General features: G+C 38.7%; 3 protein-coding genes across 3 annotated transcripts; 2 read left to right on the plus strand and 1 right to left on the minus strand.

The window, feature by feature from the left end:
- Positions 1 to 399: 399 nt before the first annotated feature.
- On the plus strand, positions 400 to 1761 carry LOC107187686 (balbiani ring protein 3-like). The gene is made up of 3 exons (XM_015575838.1): positions 400 to 638; positions 1454 to 1663; positions 1725 to 1761. Exons 1-3 carry the CDS (start codon positions 400 to 402, stop codon positions 1759 to 1761), a joined length of 486 nt encoding a protein of 161 aa, XP_015431324.1.
- Positions 1762 to 1895: 134 nt separating this feature from the next.
- On the minus strand, positions 1896 to 9942 carry LOC107188149 (arylsulfatase B). Its single transcript, XM_015576402.1, has 8 exons — positions 9712 to 9942; positions 7687 to 7860; positions 5393 to 5605; positions 4581 to 4830; positions 3715 to 3894; positions 2850 to 3116; positions 2321 to 2594; positions 1896 to 2167 (listed from the first exon to the last, which is right to left on the minus strand). The coding sequence occupies exons 1-8, from the start codon at positions 9820 to 9822 to the stop codon at positions 1990 to 1992; spliced, it is 1647 nt and encodes a 548-aa protein (XP_015431888.1). The 5' UTR covers positions 9823 to 9942; the 3' UTR covers positions 1896 to 1989.
- A 1360-nt stretch (positions 9943 to 11302) lies between these two features.
- LOC107187696 lies at positions 11303 to 16141 on the plus strand. Its single transcript, XM_015575851.1, has 6 exons — positions 11303 to 11404; positions 11506 to 11566; positions 11648 to 12088; positions 13282 to 13615; positions 14604 to 14970; positions 15599 to 16141. The coding sequence occupies exons 1-6, from the start codon at positions 11303 to 11305 to the stop codon at positions 16139 to 16141; spliced, it is 1848 nt and encodes a 615-aa protein (XP_015431337.1).
- The last annotated feature ends 8421 nt before the right edge of the window (positions 16142 to 24562 follow it).

The following is a 24562-nucleotide window of genomic DNA, read 5'->3' on the forward strand; positions in this document are numbered from 1 at the left end:
TAAACTGCTAGACATAGAAATGAATACTGTTATGAAGTTTATAAATATTATTGTTATTACTTCGAGTTCTATTGGTAATTTTATTTCTAGATATTTATCCAAAGAAACAAGAATTTTCATAAGTATTTGCAGTCTAGTGGTTAATATAAACAACTATTCAACGTTCTTTAATATTATACATATACAAAAATAGTCACTATACTACATTTCATCCTAAAGAATTAATTTGCGGGAGTAAAATTTTCAACCTGAACAATCACTATAGTGGCGCGTAGTAGCCAGGTGGTTATATTACCTTGTTTTGAATCCAATATCTTCGTTATAACCATTCGATATATTATTGCTTAAATAACATTCTCGATAGACTGCATGGGGATACGTTTAGAATATAACCTAGCGATGAGACAAGCGAAGTGCATGCCACGAGTAACGATGGTGAACCTGGACCAGGAACCTGGGTACATGTATTTTCCTAGTATGGTGACGGTGAAGAGGTGTGAAGGTTTTTGCGGCAATAATTTGTCCTGTATGCCGATTGATACTCACCGCAAAGCGATCCTCGTTAAAAAGAGCGGCATTTTTAAGGTCAACGATATGACGTGCCATAAAGTTCTTGTCGAGGAGCACACAAAATGCAGGTGAGATGTTAGACTTACGATTCAGTATTTTACGAAATTTTATCTGAAGAGGTAACCATAAAACAGGAAATGAAAAAAATAGGTAGTATAAAGTACTACTAGGTGCCATTCGGTGCTATTAGGGACCATTAAATACCATTAGTGACCATTAGATACCATCAGGTCTGGGTTTGGTACCATTAGGTACCATTAGCAACCATTAGATACCATCAGGTGTTGGTTCGGTACCATTGGATACCATTACGTACCATTAGCAACCCTTAGATACCATCCTGTGGGATACTATAAGGTGCGATTAGGTACTATTGAGTACTATTGAGTACTATTGAGTACTATTGAGTACTATCACGTACTATTAGGTACTATTGAGTACTATTGAGTACTATCACGTACTATCACGTACTATTAGGTACTATTAAGTACTATTAAGTACTATTGAGTACTATCACGTACTATTAGGTACTATTAAGTACTATTGAGTACTATCACGTACTATTAAGCACTAGTAGATACTATCACGTACTCTTAGGTACTAAATATGAGGTACTATTTAGCTACTATGCAACCTCTATTAATTGGCCCCAGTAACTAAAATGCATAACTTCATTCACTTCGTTGGACCCCTTTCGTATACTTTTCGTTATTCACACAGCAGGGTAAACTGTATCAAATCAAATGTCAGGACGTGACAATAGGGACCAGATTAAAGTGGAACCATCGTGACCGCGTTAATCGGTTCAGATTAGCGAAAACCACACGAAGACTATAAATAACTCGAGGTTTTTCCATCGCTCCAACGGTCCGTTCAATTTTAGATGCCGATGCAACGTGATGAAGCATCACTGCAACAGGTATCAGGAGTACAGCGAGGAAACTTGCTCGTGCATGTGCATGAATTTCAGTGAGCAGGCCGAGTGCAAACGTTTAAAGAACATGGTCTGGAACTCCGAAAAGTGCAAATGCACCTGCTCGACACCGGAAGAGGAGTGCTCCACCGGTTTGGAGTGGCTTCCATCAAGATGCATGTAAGTTCAAATGTCTACTCGTATTAACTGTTGTATTCTGAGAGGGTATCCTGTGTTTCAGGTGTGTCAGAGTGATGATGATGGGTAGCGGTGATTAAACGAAGGGAATGAAGAAAGTTCAAGGAGAAATAAACGCCAAATATACAATTCGGATAAATGGATTTCTACTCCAATCAATTGTCATCTTCTAAAAGACTAAAAATCGTTTTATTAGAATATCCAACGACACATCTTCGATCATTTATTAAACAATATTTCCCTGTCGATTAACCGACCAGTTCTTGCAACACTTTGGTAAACGAAGGTACTCCTGTCCTCGAGCTCCATCAGGTAGCTTCCACCGAAGCGGTTTCGAACACGTTTAGATAGTTGCCGAAATTGGTCCACGTGTGATCCCAGAACTGTGGATTCGCTCTGTCGTCCCAGGGAAGATTTCCAGGCAGCACAGCGGTGACGTTCAAAAATTTCAGCCCGTTTTGAAGGTCCTGAGCAATCTGGGGGAACCTTGAACACGATACCAAAAAGGAAGATTATCTTTCCCGATGCTCTTGAAGTCAAAGCAGCAAGATCAATAAGTGATTCGAGAACGATAAGTTTCCTCGTTGAGTTACAAATTATTCTCTCGAATTAAGCTTTGATCCAGCTAGTGTTACTTACTCCTTGAAAAGATTATTGTACTCGCACGGATCTTTATGGATGTTGAATAGACAAGGCGATTCAAGAGGTTTGCAGAGCGGCACGCTATCGTTTCTCGGTGGACATTTGACCACTGCTTCCGCTTGGAGTCGACGAATGACTTCCGCTGACAATGATAAACCGATGGTGGCCACTGCTCGCCCTGCCACGCTACCGATCACACCTCCGACGTCGTAGACCCATTCCCTTCCGGATGGACCGTACCAGCCGTCCCATTGCCCGTTATAAGTAGTTCCTATTTCAACAAATTAGAGTCGAGAATGTGGTTTATAAGAAGGGTTTTATAAGCTGACAGTACACAGGTTCTTAATGATACATACGGAATTGTAGACGTGGATACTCGATGATTTTAAAGATATAAATAATTAACTTAAGTACCTTGAAGATGAACTACGAATAAAAGTCAAACTCATCAAATACCAAAGAATACGAACCTGTATATTATCATCTTTTAATATAAACACCGCCCGAAGATACAACTGATCTCTACCTTGAACAAGTTTCCAATCGCCATCAGTGATTCCTGACACACCGAATATGTCGTCGATGTTATGGAGCACAGCTTTCCGCGGTGACTCGGTGTCGTCGTTCAGTGCTCCCCACAGATCCACTCCGTCGATATTCAAATTGGACGGATCACCGCCGGCGGCAGATATTAACGTCGGCAGCCAATCGCTGATGTGGAAGAGTTGCCTGCTAACCCTTCCTCTCTGCTGCAACCTGGGAGACCATATCAAACCAGCTCCTCTCACACCACCTGACAGAAATCGGTTAATTATCCAATTAGGGGACTAGATGACAAAAACTGGTTAAAACATTCACATTTTTCTGTTTCATATTACTTGACGTTTGAATTCTTATTATGTAACGGTTGCTGGTATTGGACATCACGTGAACCTAAAGTTATGTGTCGGTCACCGGTGACCGACGTGACGTGAACAGAAGATTTTGGGTCGGTCACCGATGACCGGCGTGACGTAAACAGAAGATTTTGTGTCGGTCACGGATGACCGGCGCGACGTGAATGGAAGATTACCTGTCGGACATCGGTGACCGGCGTGACGTAAACAGAAGATTTTGTGTCGGTCACCGATGACCGGCGTGACGTGAATGGAAGATTACGCGTCGGACACCGGTGACCGGCGTGACATGAATGGAAGATTATGTGTCGGACATCGGTGACCGTCGTGACGTGAATGGAAGATTATCTGTCGGACAACAGTGACCGGCGTGAACGGAAGGTTTTGTGTCGGACATCGGTAACCGAAGAAACCTGAACGGAAATTTTTGTGTCGGTCACCAGTGACCGACGGGGCGGTGAATATGTTATTTTCTCAGCATTGCTAAAACTATACCTTCCCAAAGAGTGTTCTTTGTGCCCCTCAGCGGCCAATTAGACCCTGCGTTCAGATTGAAACCGGCCGGCGGACCGCCATTATCCGTGGAGAACACTATGATGCTGTTCTTCAGCATCCCCTTCTTGCGGAGCGCTTCGACCACACGGCCAACAGACTCATCTAGTTTGGTTAGCATGCCTGGAAAAAAAAAAGTATTGCTTTTCCACTTGGAACAATGAACTAGAATATTTAGTACTCTATGTATTATGCGTATTGATAAGTAATCTACGATTTTTGACGAAATCGGTACCCGTTCTGTAGAAGTCAAGAGTATATTTTTATTCACACTATCGCTCATGAGTATATTGGTACACCTTATATGTATGAAGAAAATATTCTAAGCCATGTTTATGCTTTATAGTAGCATAAGAATTGTCTCTCAAGCATTGATATCCCATAAAGAATATTTGTTTGAGACTTTCAGCAATTTCGTAACACCTTGTAACATTCACTACACCTATTCTATAAGTGTCCTAATATGTACTTATGAGCGGCAGTGTATATTAACACTAGAACTACCAATCCCGTCAAGACAACAGTTATTTGATAATTATCGCAATTGTAAAGTACTATGATCAGAGTTTATGATGACCTTTAAAATTATATTATACCATACTATCTTATACTATTTTATTACATTATATGTATTATAAAATTTAATTTAATATACATACAAAGCTAGTTGTGCTAGTGTTAATAATAATTTTCCAAGATTCCACACTACTTTTAGTCAGTCATCAAATGCGGGGAACATAATTGAAAAGCAATACTGGATTATTTGTTGGTATACTTAATAAAGTAAAGATGGAACGATCTACGGTTACCAGCGAAGCGTCTTCGATTGTAATCATTGATATGATTAAACTTGGCGACCTCGTGGTCGGGCGCTGGTAGAGGGTTGTAAGGGTTCCCAGAGTGCACCGCTGCGTGGGCGAGATATAGGAACAGGGGATCAGTCGTATTGTGTTCGTCGATCAGTTTCACCGCGTGTTTGGTGAAAATGTCGGTGGAATATTGGCCGTGGAGGTCCCAAGCTGTATCGAGGCCGCGCCTCATGTCCAGACCCCAGTACGGCTGTATTGACATTGCATTCATAACACGTGCAAATAGATATAAATACATAATCGAAGAAAAAAAATTAAGGTGATTCGTAATAAAAGGATTATATCGCTGTTTTGTGACCATCTCGGTGCGGACAGTTTCATTAACACCAAGATATTCCATCTTTCTAATATTTTTTTTTATTTACAGTTTGACTATTACGGTCTGCATGTATACAGAGTGTTCTAAAATATAGTGCTGCTCAAAAGACAGTTATGAATAACATTTTTGTACAACCAATCTTCCTGGAAGAATTTATTTATTCATTGTGTCAGATATTTATTTGAAAGTACTTGTAAAGCCTTTTTTATGATAATAAGATTGAAAAATTATAAATCCACCGAAACTATCCTTAATATGTTTATATTGACAGTATATGTAAGTGGCCACAGACTAATATTGGGCACAGATGGCACAGCAATAAGAAACAGTAAGTTCAATTCAAGTATTCTCGATTAATTGTTTATGTCCAATCTTGTTAGTTAGTTTTGAACTAAGAAAGGAGAGCAAAAGATGCCAGCAACATTTCACCTACACTTTCAACCGCGGTGTGATCGAAATAATCCTGATGGCCGCTCCAAAATCCAAGGTGTGAGTCGAAACCCCTGTAAGTGGGCGTGTATTCCTTTGTGTAGAAGCCCAGATGCCATTTTCCAACGATGTGGGTTTTGTATCTGAGCTCTCTAAGGTACTCCGGAAGTAGTTTCTCGTGAAGAGGAAGTCCTCTCGGCTCGGCGCACTTCAGCACCTATTTCGACGCGATGCAACGTTAAATATTCTCCGATTTCAAAATTTAAGCTTACTAGCAGTAACTTGCTAGCAGCTCCAGAGCTTAAATTACGTTAGACACTCGAATGTAATCAAAATTCCGCGATCCTATAACGTTTCGTAACTCGACAGCTAAAGGTCTCCCCTTTCTCTGTCCTCGCACGTCGCGATGAACACGTAGTGTGCCAAAGGTCGGTGGGAATATCGTGGATGAGAACGTGAGTGCACTGGCTCTGGGTGAGTGTGCATTGTTAGGAGGAGTGATTGTACGAAAGATCACTGTTTTACTGAAAATCTGGAGAATCGATTAATGAATTTGGTAAAAAAATTTGACGCATTTATTTCTTCTTCTGCGGCAAACGTCCATTGATATATTAATGGTTAATAGTGGAATAACGTTCAGCCAGTGAATGCTGGATTGTTGAAGATACCTCAGGTCTGTCTTATCTAGGAACCTGAGCCACATATTTATAGTATCACGATTACGATGGCCCCGTCTTATCTTACATTCTTGACTCATCAGGCGAGAAATGTATTCGACTTCGGATTTATACCAGTGCTTGGAGAGTCAACTGTAATCCTTCGATTCACCTAGTCGCCAGAGCACGCAACGTATCTTCAATATTCATAGAAAAACTGAGAAAAATATTTTAGAATCTATATCATGAAACCACGTTCTATATTACATCGAACTAGGATTATTTTAGAAATCGATATGAGATTCAAAGTGTTAAAATGTCTAGTACTTTGAATGTTTTAGAAAATTATTCGAGATAAAGATGTATAGAACTACTCAAAATTACTTTAGATTCCTTTTCCTTATTCTGTAAATTCTTTGATTGGAATATGAATGCTGCTGGAAGTATGAACATTTTCACAGGATAATGATATAAATGGAACTTTAAAACTTTTTTAAGTGTTACAGTGATATTTCGTTATATGTTCCATAATGTCAATAATATTGATTTCCCCGCAACATCCATAATTATTACAAATGTCAATATAACGAAATATCTTTTATGCGACGTTTGTGGTGTAATAAAAATCTGTGTTTCGATTACGTTTTTGATACGTATTACTCACTTATATGTAATAATATAGAATAAAAATATACTGTTAGTCCGATATTTGAAAATATACATGCGTTCGTTGTCACTGTTAAACTGTTAACACATTATGTACATTTGAGTAAATTATTTTATTATTCCATTGTTTGTAATAACATTTTATGGGAAAATATGAGATAGTCGCAGTGATAGGCTTAATAAACAACACGTGCACCAGTTAACTGTTTTTTATTGCAAAAATCTGATAAAAATACACAATTTACAATAGTATTTGAATAAATTTCACAACAATTGCCTTAAATACTACTTATATGTATATACGAGTTTACAATATATTTGTAACAATATGTGCATAAATTCAGTAAAACATGGCTTAAATATTATTCAGACTTATAATAATAAAAATAATTTCCTCTTCTGTAACTTGTAAATCTTCCGTACGATGTTCAAAGCTTCATGTGGAATAGTTTTATACATTTGTCGTCGAAGTTTTCATTCTTGGGGACAAACAATATATGTCGGACTCCTGTGTAGGGGTTGCGAAGCAGGACACATCACGAGTCACGAGTCCTGATTCACGACGTATTTGTATGTGACGAAAATGATAGATACGTGCTCTCATTCACACATTTCACCCGCCACTGCAATATGCCCGCACTATACTTAGTCGGTGGTATTTCACAAAAAGAATTACCATTAGATGGTAATTTTCATTTAAAAAAGGGACCATTAATCCAACATCGATCCCATTAATCGTTCATCGATTAACTAAACTTCCTTCTTCCACAAGAGAGACCATTATGTATCAGAACCTGTTAATCACCCCTCCATACAATGCACAATTTCATCCGCCCCCAACAAAAGAACAATCGACAACCTTAAAGTAGCGTCGATCCACCTATTTACAAGCTCATTGTGCGCTGAAACGACCAACGAGCGAACGAACACGTTCGCGTTCGTTTCCCCACCGCGTTTCTAGCCCCCGTACACGTACCCCGTGTTGCATTCCGGTGTGAATGGGATGCTTGCCGGTCATCAAAGCGCTCCTGGACGGCGTGCAGATCGGGCTTACGTAATACCGGTCCAGCAGCAGCCCGGAGAACGCCAGCGCGTCGATATTGGGCGTCGGTATCTGCCCGGAACCGTGGAAACCGACGTCGTTCCATCCCTGAAAATTGCTTTAATCGCACCAACATCCGGACACTGACCACCTTTTGTCTCTTCGCAGCTATGGTGCTTGTTCGAATCGACGAGGTTTTCCGTTCGATCGGCTGCGAATCGATTAACCGATTCATTTGGATGTGGATTGTACATATCACATCGCCCCAAAGGAAAGCCTCACATGTCGAAAACATGTCATTTTTATAGAAAAGAGAAAAGAAGTTTATTCATGACGTAGCATTTCATATATTAGACAAAGTGATGCCGCGGCCATTTCTCTTTTGAAGTATTGTACTTCAAGCTTTTGGCATTTTTCGGGATAGATATCGATTGATAATTGAATAATTTTTACCTGTAACACGTTTCCTATGGGGGTGAGATATACAGTAAATTCTCGATGAATGTTCGAAGACTCCTCGATATTGCTGTAACGCTCGTTTTGAAATGAGGTTTAGCACAGTGATAGAGCTTGAAATTTTGAAAACAATTAAATTTGTTTCAAACGCATTTGCCTATTAATTTATGAAATATTTAATATATGGTACCGAGGAACATTCGAAGACTCATCGAGGATTCACTGTCTCTCTGGAACGGTACCAATTCGACAATATTGCCAACAAAGACTGAAGTTACTGTTTTTGTTCACAAATACGAAATATCCCCGTAGAACACGGGATTCCCATACTAAAGTTAGAGAATTGCATAAATCCCTGAATAACATGGTTAACGAATTCAGTAGAATAGTCTAGTCTTTTAGTTTTTGGACACCTGGCCCTATTTTTCGTATTTAATACAATGATGTACTAGTTCTTACATTATTACACGAATTCGTACAACACAGGAATTTTTAGGAACCCAACCACCGTGTTATACAGGGGTATTGCATTTGAATAAATTAAATGTAAGCTTCTTCTTATTAAAAAAATAATAAAATGCTGGTACTTTGAAGAAACGCTGTTTTTTGGCATTGAAGAAGCCTTTTGTTTGTTTGTAAATGCAGTAAAATTAAAATATTGATGAAATTCTACGTCCGACAATGAGCGACCTAGTTTTGTTTGGTATCTGTTTAACCCTATCGCACTTACAGGTGGTTATAGTCTTAGCATACGCTGTAAAGTAATTGTAAGATATGAACCATTCAATTTTGTTAACACTGTCTCTTTAATTATTTCAATCTGATTAATATTTGTAAAATAAAACTGTTTGTTTGTAAATAAACTGTATAAATATTTAGTTACATCTTTGCTTGCACTGCCATGTTACGCATTTAATAGGAGAAATAATTTTCTGTTTGATTCTTGGTTTTATAAAATAACCTAATGCAACAATACCAATAAACTAACGTGACAGATTCAGAATTAATGTTAATATAGATTTTCGTTGTGTTAAGACATTTCATAACACCAACAATGAAACAGAAATTTGCTTCTTCTATTAAATACGCCACGAACATTCGAAGCAAAATAAAAATCTTGTTACATTCTCATTAACACCACAACGACCGGTTAGTTTCGCAAGTAACTTTCCCTATTCGTCACCTAAATTATCAAGAATAACCAAAATTCTCGCTATACACGTGAATAATTCAATAACTGAATATCTGAAAACAGGCAATTAATGCTCACAGAAAACCAATATGGAGTCATCTAGCATCATACTGTCAAGGTATACTTCTTTTACATTCACCTAAATGCGTACATTCCGCGAATGAGTAACCACCAATATAAATAAAACACAAAGCCAGGCGTAAAATGTTCTTCCAAGGAAATAACACGTAAAAAGAGACCAACTACACCACACACCAGTCTCACGAATATAGTACAAAAGAAATTCCCCAAATAATAAACGACCATCTCACCAAATCGTCGGCCAAAATAAACACAATGTGCGGCCGTTCAGCCTCCGCCACGTGATTCGCCAGCAGAAATACCAGTGAGAGCCACTGCACCGTTTCCGGAGCTGCGATCATCCTTCCAGGACGTTTACCCGCAGGACCTGTCTCGTCTTTAAAGGATTAAACCGGTTCCCCTTGGAAGGTCACTATTTCCGTTCACCCTTGCGTTCGAGTCACTCGAAAAAAAAGTGTCCCACAACCACTTGCTCGATCCCCTTTAACAATTATCACGTGTCTGATCCTGATGGATCAATCAGTCAACAATTTCGAACACTTCGAAATCGTGCAGAAAGTGAAATTTCACGATGTAGAAAATCGAAGGTGGATGACGAAGACGAAGGGAAACAGTTCCCTTTCTGTTTTCCTCGCGATCGACACGAGAGAGGAGCACTCGGGCCGGCGGCCGGTGCTAAACTGTCGTCTTGAACCCGTCTTCTTCGTCTTCATGGTGGGGGCGCGAGTGCTGCTCCCACCTTGAAGATCTCTTCTACGCGTCGTTAGAAGCCAAGGGGAACCGAACGGATCCGGTCGTTGACACTGGTGCAAAAATTTAAATTTAAATATAAATCGAATTATTCTTGGACTTGCTTGACCACCTCGACTTGTGGACTCGGTTACGTCACCCGAAAACACCGTCCGTCGTCATCGTTACTATACATCGAAAACTACCCCTGATAAAGGGTGGAATCGTGATGATCGAAAGTTGCACGGGTTATCCGTTCATCGAAATGGAAATGTGTCGATTTAGATGGGTATCTAAATGGCGACTACTTTGTATAAAAGGAGTTGATATTCGGCGCAGGAATTAGTCGCCAATCGTGACGAATGAACGAACGTTTTGGCTTTGAACGTTGTGAAAGTTTTTAGTTTCAAGGACGGAGAGTCTTGTTGTGTACAAGGCTGAAGCAATAAGTAACATTAAATCTCTTTTAAATGCAAAAGGTTTAGAAATTTAATACAGGTGATTGTATTATTTTCTAATGTAGCGCCCTGCACGTTTAATAAATGTTACCTGAACAATTGGTTTTCGGAGATCGTGAAAGATTTTAGTTTTAAGAACAGAAAATCGAACGTTTAGTCTTTGAAAATCGTGAAAACTTTTAGTTTCACGAATGGAAAATGTTACTGTTTACTAGACTGAGGCAATAAGTAAATTGGATCTTTGTTCAATGCCAAAAAGTTTAGAAATTTAATTCAGGTGATTGTATTATTTTCCAATGTAGCGCCTAGCACGTTTAATAGATATTACGTAAATGATAATAATTGTAGTAATGAACGTTTGTTACGAGCTGCTGGATTGTATTTTGCACTAAAAAATTGTGCAAAGGTTTCGCACTATCCAATGCTCCATTCTCATCTCACCAGAATTGAATCTCATTATCATCACTTGACCCGCCGCTGCATGGGGGCAACGACGACTCAATTTGCTCGAGCAAATTCAAGATGAATTTGCAGTAAATGCGGCGGCTACTTTGTATTCGAGTCAAGTTGAATTAATTCCGTAGCAATATCATAAGCAGTCCCCGAACCAGACAAAGCCGGTAAGATTGAAGACATGCCTGGAAGCGGTTGGAATATCATTCTGCCGATCTCCACGTTGATGATGAACGCAACGACGGGGAACAAGGTCCTTTACGACCACTTGATCAGAGAAACGGTGCAAAAACTCTTTAACATACTTTATTTAAACTCAAATGAAACTTAAATCGCCATTAAAATTTCATTAATTTTTAAACTGACTTTATTCACAATTTCAAGGTCAATTATGATATAACTAATATCAGTGCTATGGTCTTTGTATTTATCTACCTGCAACACTGTTAGAAAGTTGAATTTCTTTTTCAAAAATTGCTCCACACCCAAAAGCATCAACTATACCTATTTTCCTCTATCTTCTCAGGTGAAGATTATTCAAATCTGCACGACCTAGAACTGTTCACTTTGAGCAGATACTCGTTCACGTTGTTCAAAAGGTTCTCCTTCGTGCACCTACTCTGGAAGCTGAACCATTTCGTCGTGATCGCCTCCTCGCAGCCCCTACTCAGGCTGCTCCTGCAAGGTATAAAGGACTCGACCTGGTCCAATTTCAACGGCGTCCATGTTCTGATAGACAGGAAGACCGAGGAACGTGGATGCGTGAACGCTTACAGATACCTGCGGACTGCTTGGGAATATGATCTTCTATCCACGATTTTCTTGTGCATCGATCCTGTCGATGGATTGGTGATCTATACCTATAATCCTTATTCTAGAAATGCTCCAACGGTTTGGGGAGACGTTGGGAATTTCAAAGGACGAAGTGGACATCCTTGGGTATTGCTGAAGAGGAAACACCGAGATGGCAAGTTACTCTTGAATAGTTTTATTTAACTCGACTTTATTCTTTTTTGAATACTATTTTTAGTGAGACAAGCAAATAAGAAATGAATATGTGGTATAAGTTGACACTTTAGCAGGGATCATTATGAATACAGATTTAAGTATCGGTATACCTTACAATTTTAAATGGAATGAAGAAAAATATTTATATTTCTACAAGGTATAAATGTAAATATTTAGACAAGAAGTTTGTTTTTTTTTTGTAATTTCGGGTCTTCTATATTGATTAGAGAATTTGAAAATTCATGAAACACGTATACTACCGTTAAAATCAGTATTTAACCATACATATTAGATTCACTCTGCACCGAAAAGTATGTGAAAATTTTCACACGAATTAGTTTCCTTCACAATAGGAAGCTTAAACTGATGCAAATTCATGACCATTTATTGAAAATTCCCGAAATGAAATGTAAAATGAAAAGAAGTACAGTTTTCTTCGATAACAGGGAGAAGCTTATGGTAGTGTCTTCATGCTAAAAATAAGTAGAAACGGAATGTGATGAACAGACATTCAAATTCGATTATCTCGGAAACGAAGCATCAAGCGATGAAATTTGATTCCAGACTTTTGGGTTATTTTTGCATGTATACCATCTGTGCAGTTGTACTGTCCGTCCTGATCCACCTGTGTTGATTAAATATCAAAATTTCGGGAGCGTACAGCAAGCCGATAAAGTAAGAATAAAAGTCCTTTTGGAGATTTACTCGTTTTTATTCCATTTTGGAAATCGCAAACCCTGTATAACAAGTATATTTATACACAAATGACACTTATTATCAATTGACAATACTATTTTCCCCATGACACTAGGTTCAAAAATTATTTACTTCCAACTATACGACCAGCAACATATGTTTTTACTTAAATACGTTTCTCTAGAAATAGTAGGTGTACAAATTAATTCATGGCCTTCTTTTCATATATTTACTGTCTTTTTACAAAAAAAAATCGACTTGAAAATAATTCCCATCACTTTTTACACATTTACGTAATTCCTGGGGCAGTTAGCGAAACTCATCTCAAAAAATTGACGATGGTTTCGATTCAATAATTAATTACGGGATCACGAATTAATTTGTACACTTAATAATTGTTTATTTGGTGATACACTGAAAGCAATCATCGATGTGTCATTTTTTCTCCCTCTGTAGGTCCAAGGATGTGTAATGGCCTCTGGTTCGACAAAACGACCGACCTGAACGGATACGAAGTCAGACTGAACGCGATAGAATTTAATCCTCACGTCTGCATAGATCCCAATAAAAGAGGCCTGGACAAATTCACCGGTGACAATAGCGAAATCGTAAAAATAGTGTTCCGCAAGCTGAACACGACCGTGAACGTGGACGTGCGTCATGGCACCCCTGACGATCTTGGTGGCATCGATTCGGACGGTATCATGGTGGGAATGCTCGCTGAAATTGGTTCTGGTAATGTGGACATGGGAATGAACGTGAGGAGCTTGCACGCGATGTGGAAAATCGAGTATGTGTTTGCGTAGATCTGAACACCAATACCGTCGCCCGAGTTCTTAACTGTTCTGACTCCATTTTTCAAAAAAATTTAGTTAATCAATCCACGTGTGCCTCATTGGTTTAAAGAATCAAAATTCACCACAATATAAAGAAAATTCAACCTAGAAAAGAAAAAATATTCTTTCAAGTCCTAACTCTGAAACTTTTTTTTCTTTTGTAATGTTTGTATCCCTAAATACTGAAAGCAATAAAATAAATTATGATAATAATAAGATAAAATTTTGTTGAATATTGTAATAGATATTCGGTAGACGATATTATAGTATGTTTGATTATTTCGCTACTTTTGCAAGCAATATTAGCGAAGAGAAAGCGTGTGATCTTTTTATATATTATTACAAACTTGTGTTACACAAGTAACTTCGTGGGAACAATGTAAATGAGTGAATTAATTATTTCTGCGCTGAACGTACTCGCCAAACCTTCCTTCAGAAGATTTTCATTTTATTAGAGTTCAATGAATCGTTACGAAACATATTCTCAAAGGGCTGGTAATTGTTCTAGTAAATATAACAAAATCAATAATTCCACCAACCCAATCAATTCTCAATCCCCACGGTGACTGATTCTAAATTAATTTTCAATGACTCTAAGTTCATAGCATAGAAATCAATTTCTTAATCCGAACGGTAAATTAATTCTAAATCGATTTGCAACGACTTCCATATCCATCTAGCAGGGTTGGTCACAATTTTATTCGAATAATTCATAGTGAAAAGCAACAATATCTAAAGGCATAATTCTGAGCTTTAAACTGTTAATGAGATTAAATAATTGTTTGTCAAATGTTGATTCATTCCGGAAGAAATATTATTTTGTTATAAAAATTGAAATCTCCACGTTTAAACGATTGAAAATGACGATGTGCTATTCGATCTTTTATTGGTTATTCGAAACTCTTTGTCTAAATAATGAATTTACCCATCTCTGCCATCCAGGCACACCTATCCCCATGACCAAGATGGTTTCTGCGTGATCACTCAGCGATCGGGCGAAGTTTCGAAGTTGATGAAGATCCTATCGTTCATGTCACCGGGAGTAATTCTTGGGAACGTCGTCGTCCTTCTGATCGCCCTGTTTGTGCTCACCAAATACGGGGGTTGTCTGCCAGCTGGCTTAAATATAATCCGTCTGGTTACCTGCGTGTCTATACTTCGAATCCCCCAGCACTCCCCCACCAGAATCGTCTTGAGCAACGTGTTCCTGATGGTACTGATCATAAACGCGTCGTTTCAAGGTCACTGGGCTTCGTTGCTTACCATTCCAGTCTCTCGTCCTAACATCAGGACCGTGGAGGACCTCAAGGTAAAATAAATCTCATAAATTGGAACGATATAGAAATCACGGAGAACAATTCTTTAAATTGAATTAAAACTACAATCTCTGATTTCATCGGGGAATCACATGAACATCCGATTCTGCTAATTGATATAACCCAAACAAAGATGGCTGCTGCAATCTACCATTTACAAAACGGAATTTTAAAAAAGTACTCAAACGTCATAAATTCGAATAGTATAGAAAACAAAGAAAAATTCTTCAAACTGTATTGAAACTAGAAACTCTGTTCTTATCAGAGAATCACATGAACATAAGATTCTTCTTCTGCCAATTGAAATCACCCAAACGAAGATGGCTGTTGCAAATCTACCATTTACAAAACGGAATTATAAAAAAGTACTCAAACGTCATAAATTCGAACAGTATAGAAAACACAAAGAAAATTTCTTCCAACTGTAATAAAACTAGAAACTCTGTTCTCATCAAAAAATTACATGAACATCAAATATTCTTCTGCTAATTGATATAATTCAATCAAAGATGGCTGCCACAATCTACCACTCACAAAACGAAATTTTAATACACTGTTTACACGTCTTCATGGTAATGCTCGGTTACGGAAGACTGAACTTTCTTCCCTGTCGGTTCGCAGAACTCAAACTACACGATATACGGCTCGAGGTTCATCACGGACTACATATACGATCCAGTGTTGCGATCCCGTTTCCACGAGGTCGCCTATTACCACGAGTGCAAGCAACAGGTTCTCGCAACGCCGTACACCGCATGCTTAGACGACTGTCTTCACCTGTACCTAGGCAGCAGGGAGAAGACTCTGCACCGTTCGAGGCGTATACAGCAGACCATACAGGTGTACGCGACCAGAGAAAACTGGCCAATGTTCAATCGTGTCACGGACGTGATACGGACGGTCGTGGAAGCCGGTCTGGTCAATATGTGGAGGAAACTAAACTTAAGGAAAGTGTATATGGCGTGGAAGCGTCAACGGTTGAACGACAAGAGGAAATTCAGGATATTAAGGATAAGGCACATAACCTTCAGTTTCTGCATACTTGGGATTGGTTATTTTTTTGCTACCCTTGTGTTTGTCACGGAGATTCTAATCAAATGGTATTGGAAGAGTAGGGAAAAATGGAGAATTGTACAGCATGATACACGGTTGAAACGTTCTTAGAGAAGATTCATGATAGTCCGGATACTCCGCCGAGACAGAGTTGGGCAGAATTTTATTCAACGTTGACCTTATCTGCAGTCTACTTGTTACAGTAATCACTTCAGGATCTGGAAAAACAGTGCGGGAGTCTGAGAAACTTCTTACAATTAATTAATATTTTATTCTTAATAGATTGAACGTTCGTAAGAAATAATAGTGTGTATGATTATGACCCTACAGCCTTAAATTAACAGCTTAATAAATCCTTATGAATTTAGATTAAGTAATATTATTGTATTTTAAAAATGAAAGTCTTTACTTAACAGTAGATCATTGAAACATAAAGAAAAATATTGCAAGAATTCATACATGTGAAAAGGGTGTATTGGGAGTTATTGAAGACTGCCTATTAATTGGTCAATATTTTATTTATTCCTTCACTTTAGTTTAAACAATTTGTTCATTCGAAGGATCTCGTAAATCCCCGTAAAATGAATATGTTATAGTAAATACGTTCCTTTTTACAATTTATACCATATACACAATAATAGTAATAATAATAATAAAATTAATAATAAAATTAATAAGAATAATAATAAGAATATAATGATAATGACGATGATGGTGATAATTAATAATAATAATCATAATCAGATTAATCATAATGCAAGCCTAAGGCGCAAAACAAACAAAACGTAGAGTATACGACATAGTTAAACCGCCTCCACTTTTTAGCTGACGGTATTTACCTATATTTTATTTACGTAATTTACAAACCGTTTGTCAGCTGCGCATAAATCTCTCTCTCTCTCTCTCTCTCTCTCTCTTTCTCTCAATGTTTTTTTCCTCCATTTGGCTGATATTCTCGATTTTTCCTTTCTCGCTCACTCATTCTCTCTTTCTCTCTCTCTCTCGCTCACTCGTTTTATTGTTCACTTTTAGCAAAAGGGTCATCTCACTTTCTCCCTCTCTCTCAATCTGCTTAAGCTGAGATTATTATAAAATAGATAAAAAAAGCCCTGCTCGCAAAATATCTTGCAAATATATAGATATATATATGTATGTATATATATATGTATATATGTATATATTGTCACGGTCTTTCTTCCCCTCTCGTTCTACTGTTCTCACACTTCCTGTCTCCCCCACTCCACCGTCCGTGCACATCTCACCCCCACCCCCCATTATTGCGTCTTCGAGGATCGGAGTCGTAGAGTCCAAACAATAGAAACGTGTTCGTTGTAAATTATCTTCTAAAACTAATAAAAATTTACCGAATGAAAAAAAAAATAACGAAAAATGTACAATTTCACTCTCGTGTCCCGATGGAAAAACTTCTCTCGATTTTCGACGCGAGATAATCCACGTGAGACCCATTCTACGATCGAATAAAAAGCTCTTTGAATCGAATACAAGGACGGACCTAATCTTCGTTCGATGAAATGTCTACCTAAAGTCCCAGGTGCTGATTCGTTACCGTTTCCAAATTGAAAAAGGGAAAAGTAATTATACCAAATATCGTCGATGTACAATTTAACATGAAAGCATCTCTGTTTATTCCGGAAGTGGTCTGGACATCGATTCCCAATACGAACGCGGGAACCGCGACGTTCACAGAGTGAATTGCTCCAATTCGCTCGCAATGTTTCCCCAGACGCGCGTATCCGCTTCAGAGTCGAACCAGGGGGGTTGGTAGTCGAAGGCCGCACGCGATGGAAGCAGCCACAAACAGTGACGATTACTCGGAAATTCGTTTTACCACGACGGGAATCAAACGAGTTGGTTTTAAGTAGAATGCCAAAAAAGGAAATGATTCTCAGGAACTTGTAAAAAAATAAAATCATTGTGTCTACTAACCTGTATCTTTGTGGGTATATTTGACTATATTTTAAGAGTATACAGTGTTTTTTTAAGTAAAAATATACAAGTATTTCATAGTTATACCCATGTTTCTAAAGCGTCTAAAAAATGATACCCATCAAGTTAGCCTTTGTCTGAAGCAAAGACAAAAACAAAAAGATTCTTAACCCTTTAGCTACCAAGTGCCACTATAATGACTTCTTTCTGTGTGACATTTTTTAACGAAGGCCCACTATAAATGTACTCAAAAAATATGTAAAATATAGTTAAATATACCCACAAGGTTTTAGGTTAATAGATGTAATGGTTTTCTTGTTACAAGTTCTTAAATGTCACCTCGTTTTTTGGTCCTCTATAATAGGCTGACCCCGTAAGTAACAATGGAAAGGATTCATCCTGATCTCTACTACTCCCGAATTCCTCTGTTTTCTTTTTTTCTTTTTGTTTGAAGGGTGATAGTGGAGGGGGGCGGTTGGACCGAGCGTCCTGTCTCCTCGACGTCTCTCCTCCAACGTTCCGCGCCAATAAATACAATAATTAATTAACGTTAATACATTAAAATAAATAAAAAGCATTGTAAGTAAATAACTTTCGTTAAGCGAGTTTGGTCTCTCCTTGGTGCGGTTGCCATTCTATGTTATTTCTTTATTGCTCCATTCGCCATTTGATCCTATCCTTGCTTGCCCACACGCACTCTATGTCAACACGTTCGCGCGGCGGCTTCGATTGTCTCTCTGGGTTATGATTTTTTAATCGATCTTTGAGCCTCTCAAAAGATAGACTGATTAATCGCAAACAATACCCGAGGAAAGTCGATAATATTATAGATATTGTTGTTTTAAATTTGACTTGAAATATATTAAAATATGAATAAGGTTAATATTATTAGAACATATGAAATTACGTAACATTGAACAAAATTAAAATGTTAAGTTTCAAAAATGTGTAGAAAATAGAATTGATCAGTTTGACTTTTGAGAGACTCATTTCTGAAATACAATATTCAGCTTTGTACAATTCCAATGTGCTGGTGTAAGAATAACAATACTGAGCACAACATAGCGCAGTTACATCATGACAACGATTAGACCATGGACAAATTCATTATCTAGACAAAGAGGTTCGAATAATAAAAAATAAAAAAAATGTATTATGCCACTTTTCATTCATTAAATATCGAAGTTCTAATTTTCATAATAAATAAGTATTTCTTCTTAAAGAAGTAAACACCTGCAAAACAGTTATTTAATCTCACTAACTATTTAAAGATCACGATAACAATCTTAAATATTGCTACTTTTCACTATGTATTATTCGAATAAAATATTATACCCAACTCTGGATCAGACTTTCCAGAATGTAAAGACAATTGTGTTCGGAAAGACTGTCTTAATACTTTCTGATTCGATAAACAATATACTTCCTTTAAACATACATATCGAAACTTCGAATTCGTAACTTGTGAAAATGAAATTATTCCACTGACCTTTGTGTGCTTAATTGAAAACCTAGCTTAATTCCAAACCGTATACCGACAGTGCAAAAATCAAATTCCATTACACTAAAGATTAATTCCGAACCGTCTACTCGGCCAGCGTAAATTACATTGAGTTCAACGCGGCAAGGATACGAATAACGATCCTCCATTAATTTCCCGTCAGCCAGGCAACAGGATCGTCAAATTCCGTAACGAGACGCCGCCGACGCGAGCGTATCAAGCGCAATCTCACTATCTTCCACTCACTCGCATCCACCCTTTCAATCCAGCGGGTCTCTGCCAGCTTGCTTGTCTATTTGCCCGTTTCGTTTGCTCGTCTGTCTGGCCGTCTCTTTGAGATGATCTCTGAGTCAGGGCGTGGCGGATCGACGCGCAATTTCGCGACGCCACCGGAAATTCGGGGGACGCGCGGGACTCTGACGAGTGAAGGGTAGGTATGGGATTTTATTTTGAAAGCAAACAAAAAGTAAAAAAAAAAAAAAAAAAAAAAAAAAAAAAACAGAATATGACGAAAGAACTGTGTTCCTATAATATCAACTGATCTTGGATCATCGATAGTTCGCAGGGCTTCTGGAGCGTTTATCGCAGATTCCGATTTGGCAAAAGCTACCCCTCGAATCGTGCAGAGTCCATTATTCCCGTGCGTCGATCACGTCGTCGCGCAATTAACTAATTAAATTGCTCGCGCGTTGCTCGTTAACGTCACGGTCGATCATCAACGTGAAAACGGAACTCTCTGGCCTCTTTGCATTTATTCTGTCTCGATACACGGTAACATTTTGGAGAATTCTATGGTAATCTTTAATCACGTTCGTGTCGAGGTTGACTTGTATTGGTACCTTTGCTATTTCGTCGAGGAGCGTTGAAAAATTATAATAATTGTCGTTTCTTTTTCTTTGCGTTTTAGATCATTCTTGGCACGTTCAGGGAAGGTCAGAGAGCTCCCAACCCTCGGTTCGGAGCAACGCGACTGATCAAAATTGGGTGGCACGCATTGTGACCGTATACGAGAGTATAGTAAAATAATTAATATATAATACTATTAATATAATAATATAATTATGATTGCATGTCTTATACGCGTAAGTGTTGCCCGTGGTGGTGTGTTCCTCTGTATGTATATTATGTATAAGAATTATATTACAATTACGGCGCTTCAGCGGGTGAAAAGAAGACACAAAAATCAAATCACGGCAATAATAACTGAAACTCCGAGATTATTATGTATAATACATATGTATACATATATATATATATAATATGTTACGCTCGACTGGCCCGGTATCGACGGGCCGTCGAGCAAAAAATCATTTCTGCTGCTCTGTTAGGTACAATATACAATTGTTCTGTCGCGACGTGCATTGTTGTTGTTCTCGACCGTAATCTCGCTCGATCTCTCTCTATCTCTCACCCCCTGAGAGAGAACACCCCTCACGCACGAAGAGACACACGGCACTTCCCATTCTCTCGTGCCTCTCGAACCCCCATTCATTCTCGTATAAATAGATCGAAAAAAATAAGAAGGAAGTAATAACGATCATAGTACCAATAACTCAATAATAATATTAATAATAATAATAATAATAATAAGGATAATAATATAATAAAATTAATAATAAAGATAGCAATAATAGGTGACAATAATATAATATGTATAATAGAATATATGCGTTACAATAAAATATTTTCCTTCTCAAAAACCGTGGGCAAAGATTCGCGCGACTAATCCGGAAGAGCCGATCAAAAAATCGAAGACGGGTGGTAAACGGAACGAGAGAAAGAAGAGAAAACAGAAATCGAGAAAAGGATTCGATATTAAAGAGAAACGAAATCTCTGCCCCCCCCCCTCCCTATCGAGAACCTTACGTGGCGATAGTTAACCGGAACGGTTGCACTCAACTACGTCTTTGGAGGTCAAGTAGGAACGTACATTCGCTCGAAATCGAGAGGGAACGCTTATGCGCGCGAGCACTACCGTTTGTATAATCAGTGAACAAGATATAGAGAGCCATCTCGTAAAATTAAACCCCACCAAGAACCGGCACTTATTGCATCTCGTTTGAAGTACACTGATTTTCCAGAGTAAAACTAATGCAAACCGAATTCCAGTTGGGCACACGTCCTACAGGCCTCGAGCAGGCTCAAAGACTTTCCAATTTCAATTTTTTGTTATAAAGAGTATATATAGTCCATCAACTATATACCAGGCATGTCCAACTGGGGTCGCAAACCAAGATCTAAAGACAGATAAGAGGGCTGGGAGGAAAAGTAGACTAATGTGGGTGAGGTTTCTCAAGGCAAGATACATTCAGATGGATGATCCTGTTGTAAGACTCATGGCTCTTTGAAGCGTAGCTTGTGTGCTGTTATTCGCTCTGAACCCCTTGGCTTATGATTTTCTTGACGACTGTACTTTCAAACATTACTTTATCGTTAATAATTTCCCAGATACAAAAGGAATTTTATCTTTAGAGCAAGTGTAACATTTACTCTGAACCTTAAATATTAATACCAATGAAACAGAATTTCACTTCGACTCAAAGATGTTAATTGAATCTACTTTGAAATCGTCATCACGTGTCTGACTCGATGTTATAAGGCAAGTGGTTAACCGTACAAAGACGAGCCACCAATGAGTCGGACATGCCCGGTTCCATGCTAAAAAAAAAAGGAATAACAATAATAGCGAGGGGTAAAAACCACGGCGAATGTGTTCTGATTTCGAGGACTACGCGGAACAGAAGAACCTGAATCGAACGGTGACGCTCGTCGCATCCCTTGGCGCACACGCAGTAAAACCATCCTTGCACGCAACTTTTGTTCTCGATAAAAAGCTCGTGTGTATGCTTTACGAATGCCACGTGTGGATAATGGCTTTGAAACGCGAGGAAATCAAGAATCGCCGCCGCGAGACTGGTTGACAAGACGGGGGGCCTGATATTTATACGTATCCGCTATAAATATGTGTCTCGAAAATATCAAAACTTTTTTTTCTTCTTAATAGACTTTGTCTCTTCTTTTTTTTTTGTATATTTTTAGTCACTTTGTCCTTTGCGTCCGTGTGCACTGTGCACACGAGGTAGAAAAATTGTATCCCGTGAACCATTGGACCGCGATTAGTAACTCTATGGACCCCCGGAATCTCGTCGACCGGTCGATCGTCGGTTTTTTCTTTTTTTGAGGTTAGGTTCCATCCGTTCGAAGTTCCGCGAAAGCGTTAGCAACCCCGACTGGCTCGGATACGAGAGTAGACGTATTGGTCCGACTTATGCGGTGGGAAAAGGCTCTCTGAGTGTTTTTGATCGAATTATATAAATTTCGTTCCGATATGTTCGTCTGGTTCTCGAGATAAACTGTTCCGACGACCCCTGGTGGTCCAATGAAAGATTAAAATCGATTCGGTTCTTGAAACATTCTATCTATGCGGATACCTTTATGCACGTTGTGGGTCAGTTAAAATGGGAAATTCCGCACGGCTTGGGCTACGATAAATATTATCGAATAAAAATGTACTAACCGTTAAAAATTTCGATTCGTATGACACTGCAATATTGTAAAAATTCTAATAAAATCTTCGTAGCAGACGGCACTATAGGGGTTCCGTTTTCGTGATTAGAACATGCATCGTTAAAAATCGCTAACATATTTGTACATACGGAATACTTCACGAACCACAGATAAAATGTTAAAGGACAGTCCTAACGCCAGCGGAGTCCATTGCTAACGCTCTCCTAAATTCGGTCCCCTCGTTTAATTATCGCTCCCGTTCCAACGCCTCGAAAATTGGCCATTTTATCGAGAAATGACAGAAGCACAACGACACTCGGGGCCTCGTATACAATTGAGCCTTTTTTTTTCGTTTGTTTTTCGTTCCCTCGAGCTGCAATCGCCGCGATCGATGAAAATACAGGGAAACACGCTCGATAGCGCGCGCATCAGCGACAAAACGGTTTCTCTCACACACACACACCCTTTTTTTGTTGCGACGGAAGGAACGGAATAAGAAAAAACTGAACGAAAGGAAGCGAGACGAGCGAACGAAAGAAAATCGATTCGAGAAAGGAGCGCGCGCGGATGACACGGTAAACGATGTAGACGACACCAAACGTAAAGAGAACATAAAAGAAAAAAAAAACAAAACGTAATACATCCACCTGATACACACACGTGATAAGTGTAAAAACTCGGAAAGAACCATCGAGACATATTTCGGCGGACATGTGTTCTGTAACGTCGTCGGCTTTCTCTCTCTCCCTCTCTCACTCTATCTCTTTCTTTCTCGGTGTACCATGTTTTTATTACTTTAGTATGTACTTTTTTTTCATCTTACGCATTTTTACCAGAAATTTCCTGATTCTCGATAAGATTTGTGGTAGCAAAAATTGGGGTGGGCCGACCAGACGCGCGAGCGTCGCGACGTCGGGCCACCCTCAAGGCGGCGGCACTCGCAAATACCTATTTACAAAAATATACACATGAGCAACTCGCTTCTTATCAGTTTTACGCTTCTCTTTCTTCGTTTCTTTGAATTTATTTCTCTTCGATTTCTCGCTCGTTCTCGTTGTGACACGCGAAGGACGCGACTATGCGGTTCCTCACCCCACCGGGGTCACACCGTTAGACTTTATTTTTTGAAATTATAAACACGTGTCTGACCTTTGTCTGTCCTCGTCGCTTTCATTTCTCTGTTCTCTTCCTTTCCTTCTTTCTTTGCGTTCGTTTTCGTTCACCATTTTAATCGCAGTTATGTATAATGTGTGTGTATGTGGTGTGTTTTTGCGTGGTAATGCGCTATACGTATAATTATCTGAATATTCTTTTTTTTTCTCGTTTCTCGCATCGCGTCGCTAGAACCTCTACTTATTTCCCCCGTTTAAATTCTAAGTAATGTAAATAATATGTGTATTGGTTGGTTTCCATTCTGTTACCGTTTTACCGGTAGCATTTTCCGTCGATTTTCATCCTTTTTTCGTATTTATCTAATCTAAACGTTGCCTTCTCTTTCTTTCCCCTCGTTTCCGTAACCTATCTACAAAAGTGTCGTGCGTCGTTCAATTTCTCAGACGTCAGACAATACATACATA

This window comes from Dufourea novaeangliae, unplaced genomic scaffold (assembly GCF_001272555.1).
Source record: "Dufourea novaeangliae isolate 0120121106 unplaced genomic scaffold, ASM127255v1 scaffold16, whole genome shotgun sequence".
Classification (NCBI taxonomy): Eukaryota; Metazoa; Arthropoda; class Insecta; order Hymenoptera; family Halictidae; genus Dufourea; species Dufourea novaeangliae.